We start from the raw sequence: 16,462 nt of genomic DNA, 5'->3' as shown, positions 1-16,462 counted from the left end.
GATATACAAGTTCAAGAAGCTCAGAGGACCCCTGGGAGATTCAACGCAAACAGGAAGACGTCACGACATGCAGTCATCAGACTGACCAAAGTATCAACTAAAGAGGCCCTTCTAAGAGCTGTAAGACAAAAGAAGCAAGTAACATACAAGGGAAAGCCAATTCGAATAACATCAGACTTCTCTAATGAGACTTTACAAGCAAGGAGAGACTGGGGCCCCATTCTCACTCTTTTGAAACAAAACAATGCCCAGCCTAGAATATTATTCCCTGCAAAACTAAGCTTCGTATATGAAGGAGAAATAAAAACATTCCCAGACAAGCAAAGGCTCAGAGAATTCACCAAGACAAGACCAGCCCTACAAGAGGTGCTTAAAACAGCGTTATGCACGGAACATCATAATAATAACCCACGAATATAAAAACAACCAAAACCCAAAGATATTAAAGGCCAGATATTACAATGGCTCAAGACAGAAATCATAGCAACAACATCCAACCCAACAGAATGATCAGTAATCTACCTTACCTATCAGTTCTCTCAATAAATGTGAATGGCTTAAACTCTCCACTCAAGAGACATAGGCTGGCTGAATGGATAAGAAAATACAGGCCAAGTATATGCTGTCTTCAGGAAATACATCTAACCTGCAAGGATGCATATAGACTAAAAATAAAAGGGTGGAGATCAATATTCCAAGCAAATAGAAGCCAAAAGAAGGCTGGTGTGGCAGTTCTAATTTCAGACGATTTAGTTTTTAAACCAACAAAAGTAGTAAAAGACAAAGAGGGTCATTATATAATGGTGAAGGGCACAGTCCAACAAGAAGAGATAACAATTTTAAATATATATGCACCCAACTTAGGTGCACCCAGATTCATAAAGCAAACCTTACTGGAGCTAAGCAAATGGATTAATAGCAACTCCATAATCGCCGGAGATTTCAACACCCCACTGACGGCACGAGACAGATCCTCCAAACAGAAAATTAATAAAGAAATAATGGACTTAAACAAAACTCTAGAATAATTGGGTCTGACAGACATCTACAGAACATTCTACCCAAAATCCACTGAATATACGTTCTTCTCATCAGCTCACGGGACATTCTCTAAGATTGACCATATCTTAGGACACAAAGAAAATCTCAAGAAATTTAAAAAAATAGAAATCATACCATGTACCTTCTCAGATCACAGTGGAATAAAACTAGAAATCAACCCTAACAGAAACTCACATTTCTACACAAAAACGTGGAAATTAAACAACCTCCCACTAAATGATTACTTCGTAAATGAAGAAATCAAGACGGAAATAAAAAACTTCTATGAAGAAAACGACAATGGAGAGACAAGTTATCAACTCCTCTGGGACACAGCTAAAGCAGTTCTAACAGGAAAGTTTATCTCCATAAATGCCTATAACCAAAAGACAAGAAGATCACAAATAGACAATCTAATGAAACGACTCAAAGAGCTGGAAAAAGAAGAACAGACCAACCCCAAACCCAGCAGAAGAAGTGAAATCAACAAGATCAAATCAGAACTAAATGAAATTGAAAACAGGAAAGCTATTCAGGAGATTAATAAAACAAAAAGTTGGTTCTTTGAAAAAATAAACAAAATTGACACACCATTGGCTAAGCTAACGAAAAGCAGAAAAGAGAAATCTCTAATAAGCTCCATCAGGAATAAAAAAGGAGATATCACAACTGATCCCAAAGAGATACAAGATACAATTTATGAATACTACAAAAATCTTTATGCACACAAACTGGAAAATGTGGAGGAAATGGACAAATTTCTAGAAACACACAGCCTCCCTAGGCTCAACCAGGAAGAAATAGATTCCCTGAACAGACCAATCTCAACAGCTGAAATAGAAACAGCAATTAAAAATCTCCCTAAAAAGAAAAGTCCCGGTCCAGATGGCTTCACACCTGAATTTTACCATACTTACAAAGAAGAACTAGTACCTATCTTGCAGAAACTATTCCACAACATCGAGAAGAACGGAAACCTCCCCGACACCTTTTATGAAGCGAATATTACTCTGATACCAAAACCAGGAAAGGATGCAACAAAAAAAGAAAACTACAGACCAATATCCCTAATGAATATAGATGCAAAAATTTTCAACAAAATCTTAGCTAACCGAATCCAGACACTTATCAAAAAAATAATCCACCACGACCAAGTGGGCTTCATCCCAGGGATGCAGGGATGGTTCAACATACGTAAATCTATAAATGCAATTCACCACATAAACAGAAGCAAAAACAAAGACCACATGATTCTTTCAATAGATGCAGAAAAAGCTTTTGACAAAATTCAACACCCTTTCATGATACGAACACTTAAGAAAATAGGCACAGAAGGGACATACCTAAAAATGATACAAGCCATATATGACAGACCCATAGCCAACATCATACTGAATGGGGAAAGATTGAAATCATTCCCACTTAGAACTGGAACCAGACAAGGCTGCCCACTATCTCCACTTCTGTTCAACATAGTGCTGGAAGTCTTGGCAATCAGACAGGAAAATGGAATCAAAGGTATCCAAATAGGGGCAGAAGAGATCAAACTTTCACTGTTTGCTGATGATATGATATTGTATCTAGAAAACCCCAAGGATTCAACCAAGAAACTCCTGGAACTGATCAATGAATTTAGTAAAGTCTCAGGATACAAAATCAATACACAGAAATCAGAGGCATTCATATACGCCAACAACAATCTAATTGAGAACCAAATCAAAGACTCAATTCCCTTCACAATAGCAACAAAGAAATTAAAGTACCTAGGAATATATTTAACCAAAGAGGTAAAAGACCTCTATAGGGAGAACTATGAAACACTGAGGAAGGAAATAGCAGAGGATGTAAACAGATGGAAATCCATACCATGCTCATGGATCGGCAGACTCAATATCATCAAAATGTCTATACTACCCAAACTGATCTACAGATTCAATGCAATACCTATTAAAATCCCATCAGCATTCTTCACAGATATAGAAAAAATAATTTTACGCTTCGTATGGAACCAAAGAAGACCCCGAATATCAAGAGCAATTCTAGGCAACAAAAACAAAATGGGAGGCATTAATATGCCAGATATCAAACTATACTACAAAGCTGTAGTAATTAAAACAATATGGTATTGGCACAAAAACAGGAATATTGACCAGTGGAACAGATCTGAGAATCCTGATATAAAACCATCCTCTTATAGCCATCTCATCTTTGACAAAGCAGACAAAAACATACGCTGGGGAAAAGAATCTCTCTTCAATAAATGGTGCTGGGAACACTGGATAGCAACCTGTAGAAGGCTAAAACAGGACCCACACCTTTCACCTCTCACAAAAACCAACTCACACTGGATAACAGACTTAAACCTAAGATATGAAACTATTAGAACTCTAGAGGAAAAAGTTGGAAACACTCTCCTAGACATCGGCCTGGGCAAAGAGTTTATGAAGAAGTCCCCAAAGGCAATCACAGCAGCAACAAAAATAAATAAATGGGACATGATCAAACTACAAAGCTTCTGCACAGCCAAAGAAATAGTCATGAAAGTAAACAGACAACCTACAGAATGGGAGAAAATTTTTGCATCCTATGCATCCGATAAGGGACTAATAACTAGAATATACTTAGAACTCACGAAAATTAGGAAGAAAAAATCAAATAACCCCATTAAAAAGTGGGCAAAGGACTTGAACAGAAATTTTTCTAAAGAAGACAGAAGAATGGCCAACAAACATATGAAGAAATGCTCAACATCTCTAATCATCAGGGAAATGCAAATCAAAACCACAATGAGATATCACTTAACCCCAGTGAGAATGGCCTTTATCAAAAAATCTCCAAACAATAAATGCTGGCGTGGTTGTGGAGAGAGAGGAACACTCCTACACTGCTGGTGGGACTGCAAACTAGTTCAACCTCTGTGGAAAGCAATATGGAGATACCTTAAAGCGATACAAGTGAATCTACCATTTGATCCAGCAATCCCATTGCTGGGCATCTACCCAAATGATCCAGTGACACTCTACAAAAAAGACACCTGCACTCGAATGTTTATAGCAGCACAATTCATAATTGCAAGGCTGTGGAAACAGCCCAAGTGCCCATCAATCCAAGAATGGATTAATAAAATGTGGTATATGTATACCATGGAGTACTATTCAGCTCTAAGAAACAATGGTGATATAGCACATCTTATATTTGCCTGGTTAGAGCTGGAACCCATACTACTAAGTGAAGTATCCCAAGAATGGAAAAACAAGCACCAGATATATTCTCCAGCAAACTGGTATTAACTGAGTAGCACCTAAGTGGACACATAGGTGCTACAGTAATAGGGTACTGGGCAGGTGGGGGGGGGGACGGGTATATACATACATAATGAGTGAGATGTGCACCATCTAGGGGATGGTCATGATGGAGACTCAGACTTTTGGGGGGAGGGGGGGAAATGGGCATTTATTGAAACCTTAAAATCTGTACCCCCATAATATGCCAAAAAAAAAAAAAACTGTAAAAAAAAAACAAAAAAAAAAACAAAATCCTCTGTATTCATCCCAATGAGCTGATCACCAACCAGGATTGTGATAACCATTCTATTAATACACATTTATTGATGAACACCTCCACACATACAGTTTAACATAAATGGGATCATACAGAGCTGCTTTTATTGTGGATACTTTTGTTTGTTTATCTTCCCCTGACCCCTCTCCCAACCACATAAAGCCTTTTCCCAGTATTCCACAGCAGTTAGTGACTTCTATGTCCCTGAGCCACTCACAGTCATCACAAACATATTCTCCACGTCAGCCTTCCCCAATCTTAGTCATCCCCACTGTCATGTTCTCCATATTCTTTTTTTTTTTTTTTTGAGTCAGAGTCACTGTGTTGCCCAGGCTAGAGTGCCGTGGCATCAGCCTAGCTCACAGCAACCTCAAACTCCTGGGCTCAAGCAGTCCTCCTGCCTCAGCCTCACGAGTAGCTCGGACTACAGGCATGCGCCACCATGCCCAACTAATTTTTTCTATATATTTTTAGTTGGCCAATTAATTTCTTTCTATTTTTAGTAAAGACAGTGACTCACTCTTGCTCAGGCTGGTTTCGAACTCCTGACCTTGAGCGATCTGCCTGCCTCGGCCTCCCAGAGTGCTAGAATTACAGGTGTGAGCCATGGCACCCGGCCTCCATATACATTTTAAGGCCACAGAATAAACCTGACAGTGCGGAATGGGCCTACTGCAATCCCCCCTGAACGCCCAGCACAGCCTGTCTTTTCTCCAAGGCAACCCCAAGCATGTACTCTGGATCCCACCCATGCCCACCTCCTAAGGGGCATGATGAAAAGAGCAGAAGCGAAAGCAGACCTGGATTCTTCAGTTCACTCAAAACAAGTCACAACAAACCTTGGTCTGAAGTTTCCCAGTATGTAAAGTGAGGCACTCATGGCTACTTCACCAGATGTTGTGAACATTAAATAAGATGATAATAAAAACACCTAGCACTTTGCCAGGTCCAGAAGAGGTGCTCTAGGAGGATCAAGTTTCCTTCCCTCCCCACATTCTCTTGCCTCTCTAGCTAGTTCTCTCCTACATGACACCTTTTCCTATGCCTTAAATAGTACACAGATGTTTTCCATCTGAAAATGCCTTATCCTAAAGCAACCACTCTTCATTTCTCCCTTTCACTAACACCTAGAACCAGTGGCCATCCTCACTGCTCTCAGGCTCTCGGTAACCACTCTAACTATTGAATGTGGCCTCCCAAAGGTCCTTCCTCATCTCCAGACACCACTTCCAAAGTTGGTCTTTTCTCAGTCATCTTCATCTTGTGGCTTCTGACACTCTTCAGTACCCACCTTCAAATTCCCTGCTGTATTTTTACTTGAGACAGAGTCTCACTCTGTTGCCCGGGCTAGAGTGCCGTGGCATCAGCCTAGCTCACAGCAACCTCAAACTCCTGGGCTCAAGTGATCCTTCTGCCTCAGCCTCCCAAGTAGCTGGGACTACAGGCATGTGCCACTATGCCCAGCTAATTTTTTCTATGTATACTTTTAGTTGGCCAATTAATTTCTTTCTATTTTTAGTAGAGATGGGGTCTCGCTCTTGCTCAGGCTGGTCTTGAACTCCTGAACTTGAGCGATCTGCCCGCCTCTGCCTTCCAGAGTAGTAGGATTACAGGTGTGAGCCACCACTCCCAGCTTCATGTTTACTTTTGTAGTATTCAGTTTTCCTGGTTTTCCTCCCACTTCTCCGCTCCTTATCCCATTTCCTTCTATGACTTTCCTTTCTCCTTTTGCTTGTTTAACTGACACCATCTCCCAAGCATATCCCTGGCCTTTTGATCTTCTCTTGCCACATTCTTTCCCTCAGCACACTGATTTCAGCTCTTGGTTTCAACTGTTATCTCAAAGCAAATACACCTGAAGGCTATAGGCCTAGCCATGAGATGCATTCCAAGATGAAATTTCCAACTAGTTATAAGAAAATTCCAATGAGGAATTTTCATCACTTCCCACTTTCCAGAGACCTACCATCCTGTCTTCCCCAAGCCTATCAGTGGCAGCACTATACCTCCTGCCTGTCATTTCAGCTTCAGACTGCAGCCCTTATCAACTTTCCCCTCATTCAGCACATCTGCATGCAATGAGTGATTACTGAGAACCTACTGTTTCCCAGGCCCCTGCTGACAGCAGTGAATGAGGCACACATGACTCCCATGACTCCCGACCAGCTGGCACTCACAGCCTACCGGAGGAGACAGCTGGCAAATAAAAATTATACAGTGAAGGATTTAATCCAATTGTGATAAAGTGCTATAAGTGAAAATTATAGGACATGGTCAAAACATATAAAAGAGCTTTTAACCTAAACCTAACGGGCAAGGAGGTAGTCGAGGACAAATTCCTCAAAGTAACGATGTGTATGCCAAAAGGAAAACAGAAACCCAAACAGAGGGAGCCGTGAACCCAACCCTTTACTAGGTCCAGCCATAGCTTCTCTCACATCTCTCCCATCCTCACTGATACTCTAAGACCCACTACTCATCAACCAAGGCAAAAATTCTTGCTGCCAGATTAATATTTCTAAAATACCTTGCTAACAACATTAAGGCTGCCCACTGCTCTCAGGACCAAGCCCTGGTGAGCCTTAGCACAATACTGAAGGCCCTGCCACAATCTGGTTCTACTAGACAATCACCCCTATTATTCCCCAGTATGTACATCCTCTGCCATGCAGCTTGGACTCACAATTCTCTGAATTCTCCATGCTAGGGTCTTGGCAGAGCATGGTAAAGGAGCTCAGGAAATTTCACCCCAAAATATGACTCCTTGGTAGTAAAGAGTATTTTGAATTAAAAGGCTCTAGAGGCCGGGCGAGGTGGCTCACACCTGTAATCCTAGCATCCTTGGAGGCCTAGGCGGGCAGATTGCTCGATGTCAGGAGTTCAAAATCAGCCTGAGCAAGAGTGAGACCCCATCTCTACTATAAATAGAAAGAAATTAATTGGCTAACTAATACATATAGAAAAAATTAGCCAGGCATGGTGGCACATGCCTGTAGTCCCAGCTACTCAGGAGGCTGAGGCAGTAGGATTGCTTGAGCCCAGGAATTTGAGGTTGCTGCAAGCTAGGCTGACGCCACGGGCACTCACTCTAGCCTGGGCAACAAAGTGAGACTCTGTCTCAAAAAAAAAAAGCCCCTAACAGATATAGAAAAAATAATTTTACGCTTCGTATGGAACCAAAGAAGACCCTGAATATCAAGAGCAATTCTAGGCAACAAAAACAAAATGCCAGATATCAAACTATACTACAAAGCTGTAGTAATTAAAACAATATGGTATTGGCACAAAAATAGGAATATTGACCAGTGGAACAGATCTGAGAATCCTGATATAAAACCATCCTCATATAGCCATCTAATCTTTGACAAAGCAGACAAAAACATACGCTGGGGAAAAGAATCCCTCTTCAATAAATGGTGCTGGGAAAACTGGATAGCCACCTGTAGAAGGCTAAAACAGGACCCACACCTTTCACCTGTCACAAAAACCAACTCACGCTGGATAACAGACTTAAACCTAAGGTATGAAACTATTAGAACTCTAGAGGAAAAAGTTGGAAACACTCTCCTAGACATTGGCCTGGGCAAAGAGTTTATGAAGAAGTCCCCAAAGGCAATCACAGCAGCAACAAAAATAAATAAATGGGACATGATCAAACTACAAAGCTTCTGCACAGCCAAAGAAATAGTCATGAAAGTAAACAGACAACCTACAGAATGGGAGAAAATTTTTGCATCCTATGCATCCAATAAGGGACTGATAACTAGAATATACTTAGAACTCACGAAAATTAGGAAGAAAAAATCAAATAACCCCATTAAAAAGTGGGCAAAGGACTTGAACAGAAATTTTTCTAAAGAAGACAGAAGAATGGCCAACAAACATATGAAGAAATGCTCAACATCTCTAATCATCAGGGAAATGCAAATCAAAACCACAATGAGATATCACTTAACCCCAGTGAGAATGGCCTTTATCAAAAAATCTCCAAACAATAAATGCTGGTGTGGTTGCGGAGAGAGAGGAACACTCCTACACTGCTGGTGGGACTGCAAACTAGTTCAACCTCTGTGGAAAGCAATATGGAGATACCTTAAAGCGATACAAGTGAATCTACCATTTGATCCAGCAATCCCATTGCTGGGCATCTACCCAAATGATCCAATGACACTCTACAAAAAAGACACCTGCACTCGAATGTTTATAGCAGCACAATTCATAATTGCAAGGCTGTGGAAACAGCCCAAGTGCCCATCAATCCAAGAATGGATTAATAAAATGTGGTATATGTATACCATGGAGTACTATTCAGCTCTAAGAAACAATGGTGATATAGCACATCTTATATTTGCCTGGTTAGAGCTGGAACCCATACTACTAAGTGAAGTATCCCAAGAATGGAAAAACAAGCACCAGATATATTCTCCAGCAAACTGGTATTAACTGAGTAGCACCTAAGTGGACACATAGGTACTACAGTAATAGGGTATTGGGCAGGTGGGAGGGGGGAGGGGGGCGGGTATATACATACATAATGAATGAGATGTGCACCATCTAGGGGATGGTCATGATGGAGACTCAGACTTTTGGGGGAAGGGGGGGAAATGGGCATTTATTGAAACCTTAAAATCTGTACCCCCATAATATGCTGAAATAAAAAAAATAATAATAAAATAAAATAAATAAAAAAGCCCCTAGAGATCAACAGACCTTTGAAGGGGCTCTCTTTCTTCATAAAAAAGAAACCAAAACCCTCAAAAAGAATAGTTGACTTTCCCTCCCTATTATCTCGATACATTACAAGAAAGAAAATCAAGAATGCAACCAGACCCAGACCAAATCATTTTAAATATAACACCTGTCTCTCAGGTTAACTTAATTTCCAAAAAGAATCACAAGTCAATTTGTTCCCCTGCACCACCAAAACATTCATTATTCCAAGTATCTATTCATCCTCCCTAGTAACTATTTATTGCCCACCCCAAAACAGAATTACTTATATTTGTCCTTTCCCCTCCTCCTCTAAAATGAGGATATATAAACTTCTGGACCCCATCAGGATACTGGGCAATCACTCTGTGATTCTCCCCAGGATGATAAATAAATCTCTTTCTTTTATTAATCTGCCTTAGTGTAAGTCAATCTTTCAGCAAATCTTCTGGGATGAAGGGGAAGTTCCCTCCACCCCCCACCCCATAATGTTCTACTGAATCAACAAGCTGAGTAAAACTGGCTGCATTTTTGGGTATTTGGTTTTTTTCTATTCAAATTCAAGGAAACTGCCAAAACCCTGAAACTATTATGCCAACTTCTCTTCACATTCTATCACCAAAGAGTAAGTTTCATATCAACTAAGTGACGGGGAGCTGAAAAGCTAGGTGACTGATGGCTCCTGACCAGATGGGCCTTATAAAGAATCCCTGGAAATGTCCCTTGAAGTGTCACAGGACCACACGAAACTCCCTCTCCTACACTGCTTCACATGTTGCCACAGGAGCTCAGGGTATCCAAAAAGGAACAGTATAATTTCTCTTCCCTACTTGACTTCCCATAATACTTATTATGGGCAGCACACATTTTATTCCTCAATATAATTAAGGGATACTCTCTTTGTAGACATAAAACATTTCTGGAAATGTTTAAGCCACTAAGTATCTGTAGAATATGAAAAGTTGTGCCCACTAAAGATCCCTGGCCACTTTGTTAATTTAAAAACATAAAAATGTGCTTCACTTAAAAGTATCATTTATACAAGTAATAATTATAAATCTCTATTCAGTTTGCACTGAAATATTTTTAATTTCAGTTCAAATGCTCACAAGACTCTTTTAATGACTCTGCATCAATTTTTTAAAACTGGTGGAAAGAGAGAGACAGAGACAGAGAGAGAAAGGAAACTTGAGAATAGAAGAGATTGTTAACATTAAAGCAAAACAATGAAAAATTGTCTTTGTTGGTTTAGTGTACTTGCCTGTGCTAACTAGATAGGAAAGGTACTCATTTTCAAAAAAAGCATCTTGGAAGTATAGGAGGAGAGGAAAAATAAATGTTATGCATTACAACTTTGCCATGTGGAGATCTAACTACTCTTATTTTCAAAACTATCCTGATTAGCCATTGTCCAACTGACATTTCATTATTATTGCCTGAAAACAGAGTTTGTCCAGATTAAAATAAGCTGTCTTACCTTTTTATATGGGTGTTTATTTCCTTATTTAACGAGACCATTTTCAAACAAAAATTAAATTTATTCACATGTTGCCAAAAATGGAAGAATAGAACCATTTTGCAAGGGAAATATGTTTAGTAGAATCCCGGCCTATAACCCTAAGCAAAAGCGTATTTCTAACATCAACATCTGTGAGTGAAGCCCATATTAGTAGTTTTATCTTCATTTCCTTTTTGTACAGACCTTGGATTTCAGTGATTTGCAGCAACATGATTTGGAAAACATTCTCCATCTTGATAAAGTCTTTCACTTTTCTTACTTCCACATTTTAAAAGAGAAAAATTCAGAGTATTTAAAACAATGTATTTTATCTACGTCAATTGGGAGGAGTGTGTCGCAAAAAGCCAAATTCAGATGCAAGTTTTGCTGACCAAAGTACCTCTAAAATGCATATGGAGTTATGCAGTTAAACTGAGAAAACATCCTCAAGAACAGGAGGTTCTGGAGTGGATTAAGATCTTCAGCTACTACTGCTTCCAAAAGAGATGCACCTTTTCTAGTTAACTCTCAAAAGACATTCTTACACCCCAATAACTTTTACTCTAGAGTTTCAGCACCACACTTTTATTGCTCATTTTCTTCTTGCATCTTTGCAGGAGAGTAGTCACCACGTGAACCCATTTTACATGTCTCATAATTATTTCAGCTCACCTATGGATCTGGTAGCAGCAGTCCCCAACCTTTTTGGCACCAGGGACCAGTTTCACGGAAGATAATTTTTCCATGGAGGCCAGGCAGGGATGGTTTCGGGATGATTCAAGTGCATCACATTTATTGTGCAGTCAAACCTCTCTGCTAATGATAATCTGTACTTGCAGCCGCTCCCCAGCACTAGCATCACCGCCTCAGCTCCACCTCAGATCATTGGGCATTAGATTCTCACAAGGAGCATGCAACCGAGATCCCTCGCATGTGCAGCTTAAGTAGGGTTCAAGCTCCTATGAGAATCTAATGCCAATGCTGATCTGACAGGAGGCAGAGCTTATGCAGTGATGTGAGCGATGGGGAGCAGCTGTAAATACAGATGAAGCTTCACTCGCTTGCCTGCCACTCACCTCCTGCTGTGCAGCCCGGTTCCCAACAGGCCACGGACTGGTGGTACTGGTCAGCAGCCCAGGGGGTGGGGACCGCAGTGGTAGAGGAATCCTAATTTCGTGATAAAACTTTGAAAACAATGTTGTGTATGTTTGAGGTCTCCTTGGGAAGGCAACACTTACTCATCACCCTCAAGATAAAAGGTCAGCAAGAGTAAGCCCTCAAACAAATAAAACGCTGATTTCTTCCATCTCCTGAAAGAGGAAGTGCGTCCTAAAGGAAAAGTTCACTGACCCCTTGGCGTGGACAGGTTTACTGCACTACTTCTTCTGCATATATGTACTGATCAGATGCTGTGGAAAGTTTAATGTTAAATATTTCTATTACATAATTTTTAGAAATTATCTTAATGAGTAAATTCCAAATTTAAAACATTGAAATCATAATTTTAAAAAAATGTATAACCCAAAATTTTCCAGAAACAAAAGCTTTTAGTTTTCTGACTCATGAAATCTCTACTCTCCCCATCTTCACCACTTCAGGGGGTGGGAGTAAGAGGAGAAGAGCTAGGTCAGTAACAAGGGAAAACTACACCTCACACATCTCCACAGGATCTAGGCCAAAGCTGGGCACACAATAGGCACCTGTAAAATATTGTGAAATTGAGCAAAATAATTGAGACAGAGCAGGTGAGGGAGGGAGTAGTCATTCATTTATTCAACAAATGTTTGTCTTGTGCCTACTTCACCCCAAGCACCCCATCAAACATTAGGTACATAAGAGTTAACAAGATAGACACAGTCTCAGCTCTCATGTAAAACTGAATCTAAACGAGAGATAGACATTAAACAAATAATTGTGGTAAGTACCATAACTGAGAAATGCAAGCACTACAAAATATAAAGGGGGCTCCAGCTTAGCCTAGGAATAAGGAAGACAAGGACAGGCTTCCCTGAAGGACATTTAGACTGAGACCTCAAAGAGGACTGGGGGAAGAGTACCCTGGGCATGTACAAAGTCCCTGAGAGGAGAATGAGCCTCACGGTGGGAGTGTAATAGAAGTAGGTGATGCTAAGAGATGAGGTACACAAGTTTCATATATGGAAGCTGTCCAGGTACCGATATGAACTTTTCATTTCATTCCAATGGGAAGCTTTTGAAAGGTATTAAGCAGGGGAATTACCTGCTCAGATTTAAATTTTTAAGCACCACTCTGTTATTTGAAAAATGACTGGGGAAAAAGACAAGCATGGATTTAAGGAACAGTGAGAAGGCTGATGTGATAGTCAATAACTGACAATGGTACCAATGGAAGAATAGCTTGTGAGAGGAAGATGGAGTTCAATTTTAACATGATCAGTTCGAGAGGTCTATGATTCATTCAAGTAGCAATGTTCAATCAGGTATTGGCTGTACAGGTTTGGAGCTCAGCCAAAAAGGCCTTAATTGAAGGTGTTCATTAGGAATTCATCAGCATAAAGATGGAAGTTGAAACCTGTGAGAGGGCATGAGATCAACAAAGGAAAGACCACAAGAAAGAAGAGAAGACCAAGGCCAAAGCCTTGAAGGACATCAACATTGGGAGGATGATGAATGCCACCAAGCCCTCACCCCTGGCAGGGGGTGGGGAAGAAGCAGCAAGAAAAATAGAAAGAAAAAAAACAGGAGGTGAATTGTACCACAAACCAAAGAAAGAGAATGTTTCAAGAAGGAGAGATTGGTAACTTTGTTGAAAGATAAAGCGAAAAAAAAGAGGAATGAGATAAAGACTAAAAAGAGTCCACTGAATTTGCCTATAAAAATACGTTTGAGTGGGCTAAGAGCAAAGTCAGTATTGTGGAGAAGGCAGAAGTGAGAATTTAGTAGATTAAGGAATGAGAGGGAGGTAAAGGGATAAAGAATATAGAGAGAGCAATTTTTGAGAAGTTTAGCTTTGAAGAAAATGAGAAAGTAGAAATAGACATAGTAGTCGGAGAGAGTTGTGAGGTCTAGGGTAGACTTTTTTAATGCAAAATACTAGAAGGCATGAAGTCCAATAGAAAGGATTCAGTAGAAAAAGAAAGGCAAGATACAGGCTAAACATGGAGTGAGTTTCCCGCAACCACACATGGAAGCAGATATAGATAAATGGAGATGAGCAGATATGGTGGCAGGAAGCCAAAGCCCTTTGACCGCATCTATTTCCAACATGGAATATGGGATAAGATCACTTTGGGAAGTTAGTCGGGCGAAGGCAGGTAATGAGATTTTGAGAAGAATAAAGAAGGTCAGAAATTGTTACTATTGAGAAAAAACATTTCAGGCTGTATTTAGGGCCTGAGTAAGGTGTGGTGATCGTGAATCTTAGGTGATATCCATCAGTATCCATCAGGCGATCAAAGCAAGAGCAGAAGAAAGCACAGTGGAGCTCCTGACACATAATTCATGCCCTAATCCCCAGCCTCACTTCTATCCAACTGTCTAGTCATACAGTGTGTCATTCTGGATCCTCCATAACACTTAATTTCTGTGCCACTTTTTGGAGCACCTGATTACTTACAACCTGATCATATACTAACCATTTCCTACTTTGTATCCCCTGACTTTAACTCTCTACTCTACTGTCTACTCTCTCTACTCCAATGTCCTTGTACTCCTCTGTATATCTTCACGCTGCAAGGAACACAACAGCTACTCAATGAATACTTCCTAAATAGGTTTAAGGCCTAATTGTGAGGGTCTTCCAACCTTTGGAAAAGAGACTCACCAAGACTCCCTTCTGGACTGTATTTCCCTACTAGACATATAAATTAGTCTTCTTTCTGGGCACGGGGGCTGCAACAAGCCTGTATTTTTGAAGTGAACAGTGATATCCCAGTATAAAAACTGTATTGGAGAGGACCAGGAAGGGTGAAGTTGCCATCATTTTCATTGAGTAAACAAGACCAGCTGTGATCACTTCCCATCAGTTGCCCCCAACTATCTTTCTCCACCCATAGACCTAACCCATGGCCTGTACTTCACAGATACAAGCAGTCTTTTCATTCCCAATGCCACCCCAGAGGACTCAACTGCAAAGTTCATATAGCTTCCAAAGGGCTAGTGTTTGGAGGACACACCTATTGGTTTATCTGTCTCTTAAGTCTGAAATCAGATTGCTCTGTACCCAAAGGCCTTCAGTTATAATATTGCTACAATCAGAATGTTGCCCTAAAATTTGAGGAAAGATATAAAGTAACAGGGAACAAAAGAGAATAAGGACAAGAAAAAACCCACTTCAAGTTCCACTGGCTTGTCACATTCATACCTTTGCAGCCAGCCGACACTCCATCACCCTGATATTGAAGTGGGAAGTTGCTGCCTTATTCATTTCCACACAACTGTTGGCAATCACAAACACTGCTCCACTTGGGAGTTTCACATCAGTTGCCCTCAGGGGACTAAATTCTATCAATTTGGCCTATTGGAAGAAAAACAACAGATGAGATATGTTAGAATTATGCAGAAAATGTTTAATCAATGATGCATTTATTTACCTTAACAAAGTGTTTTGTCAAAAAACTCATTCGTGCATTCACATATTTACTGACTTCCAGGCACTGTACTAGACACTGGAGATACAACAGTGAACAAGACAGGCAGTGATACGACTCTCACAGAGCCTATAATCCAGTAGGAAAGACAGTCAAGTAGACAACTGTGTTTCCAAGTGTGTTACAATGGTGGCAAAGCACAGGATGCTATATAGACATATAGTTGAAGTGCCCCATCAGATGAAGCCTAAGCATAGGCTCTACTCCTTTGGAACAGGGAAATCTAAACTGAATCCTGAAGGATGAGCAAGAGAAAGGCAGACAGAGGGTTTCTTTCCTCAAAAAGGATGTCAAAAAGAAGGAAGAACTTATGCAAGTTCAGAGCTGACAAACAATGTGGGGTGTTAATGGAGCTATGGGTATTGAAAATTGGTTGGAGCTTAGAGTTTGGGGGGTGAGAAGTGGTAGGAGGTTAGGATGGAGAGGTAAAGCATGGGTCAGATGGTGAAGTGCTTTGCAAGCCCAAAGAATTTGGACTCTGTTCAGACTCTATAGCTTAGTTACATTAACATCAGGACTTTTGCCCTCACGTCTGCTTGTCAGGTCTCATCCAAAACACCCAGAGTATTTTCTTAGCATTAAACCAAATTTCCTCATGCCTTATGTCTTTGGCTTAGGGGAGAATCAACAACAAATATTATTAATAAGAAGGAATCCAGGTGTTCTTGGAAGGTAGCCAAGCTTGTAGGAATCTGATGAAAAACTAAGAAAACATTTTAAAGAAATGTTTGCTCTATTTTAAAAATGAGCAGTTTACGGGCAACAACCAAAAAAACCTCTACTCTGCCTAAGGGAGTTGATAGCCAAAGGGAAGTGGTATCCGGCTAAGGAATTCATTCCTGGCTTACTGTCAACATTCTTTTTCCCACCGCTGAAGCCCCAAAAATGTTGACAGAGAAAAATGAAACCAAAGAGTAAATTATAAAAAGAGGGGTTGTGACTATATGCGGTAAGAGAACTAACATTTGGGTTTAAAACCAACATGAGATTATGAAAATGTCATGCGATGAAGTGATTTAGGACA

General features: G+C 40.3%; 1 protein-coding gene across 5 annotated transcripts in view; it reads right to left on the bottom strand.

Moving 5' to 3' along the window:
- The window catches only part of GALK2 (galactokinase 2), a 148,696-nt gene that overhangs the window by 36,508 nt on the left and 95,726 nt on the right, over nt 1-16,462 (bottom strand). For all 5 annotated transcript variants that reach the window (XM_012763515.3, XM_012763514.2, XM_076004347.1 and 2 more), the window contains exon 7: nt 15,153-15,305. In XM_012763515.3, coding sequence (XP_012618969.1) covers nt 15,153-15,305 — 153 coding nt within the window. The remainder of the gene's footprint in view (nt 1-15,152; nt 15,306-16,462) is intronic.

The sequence above is a fragment of the Microcebus murinus genome, chromosome 6, assembly GCF_040939455.1.
Source record: "Microcebus murinus isolate Inina chromosome 6, M.murinus_Inina_mat1.0, whole genome shotgun sequence".
NCBI lineage: Eukaryota > Metazoa > Chordata > Mammalia > Primates > Cheirogaleidae > Microcebus > Microcebus murinus.
Note: the sequence above shows the minus strand (reverse complement) of the source record. Positions and strands in the feature narration are given on the sequence as shown.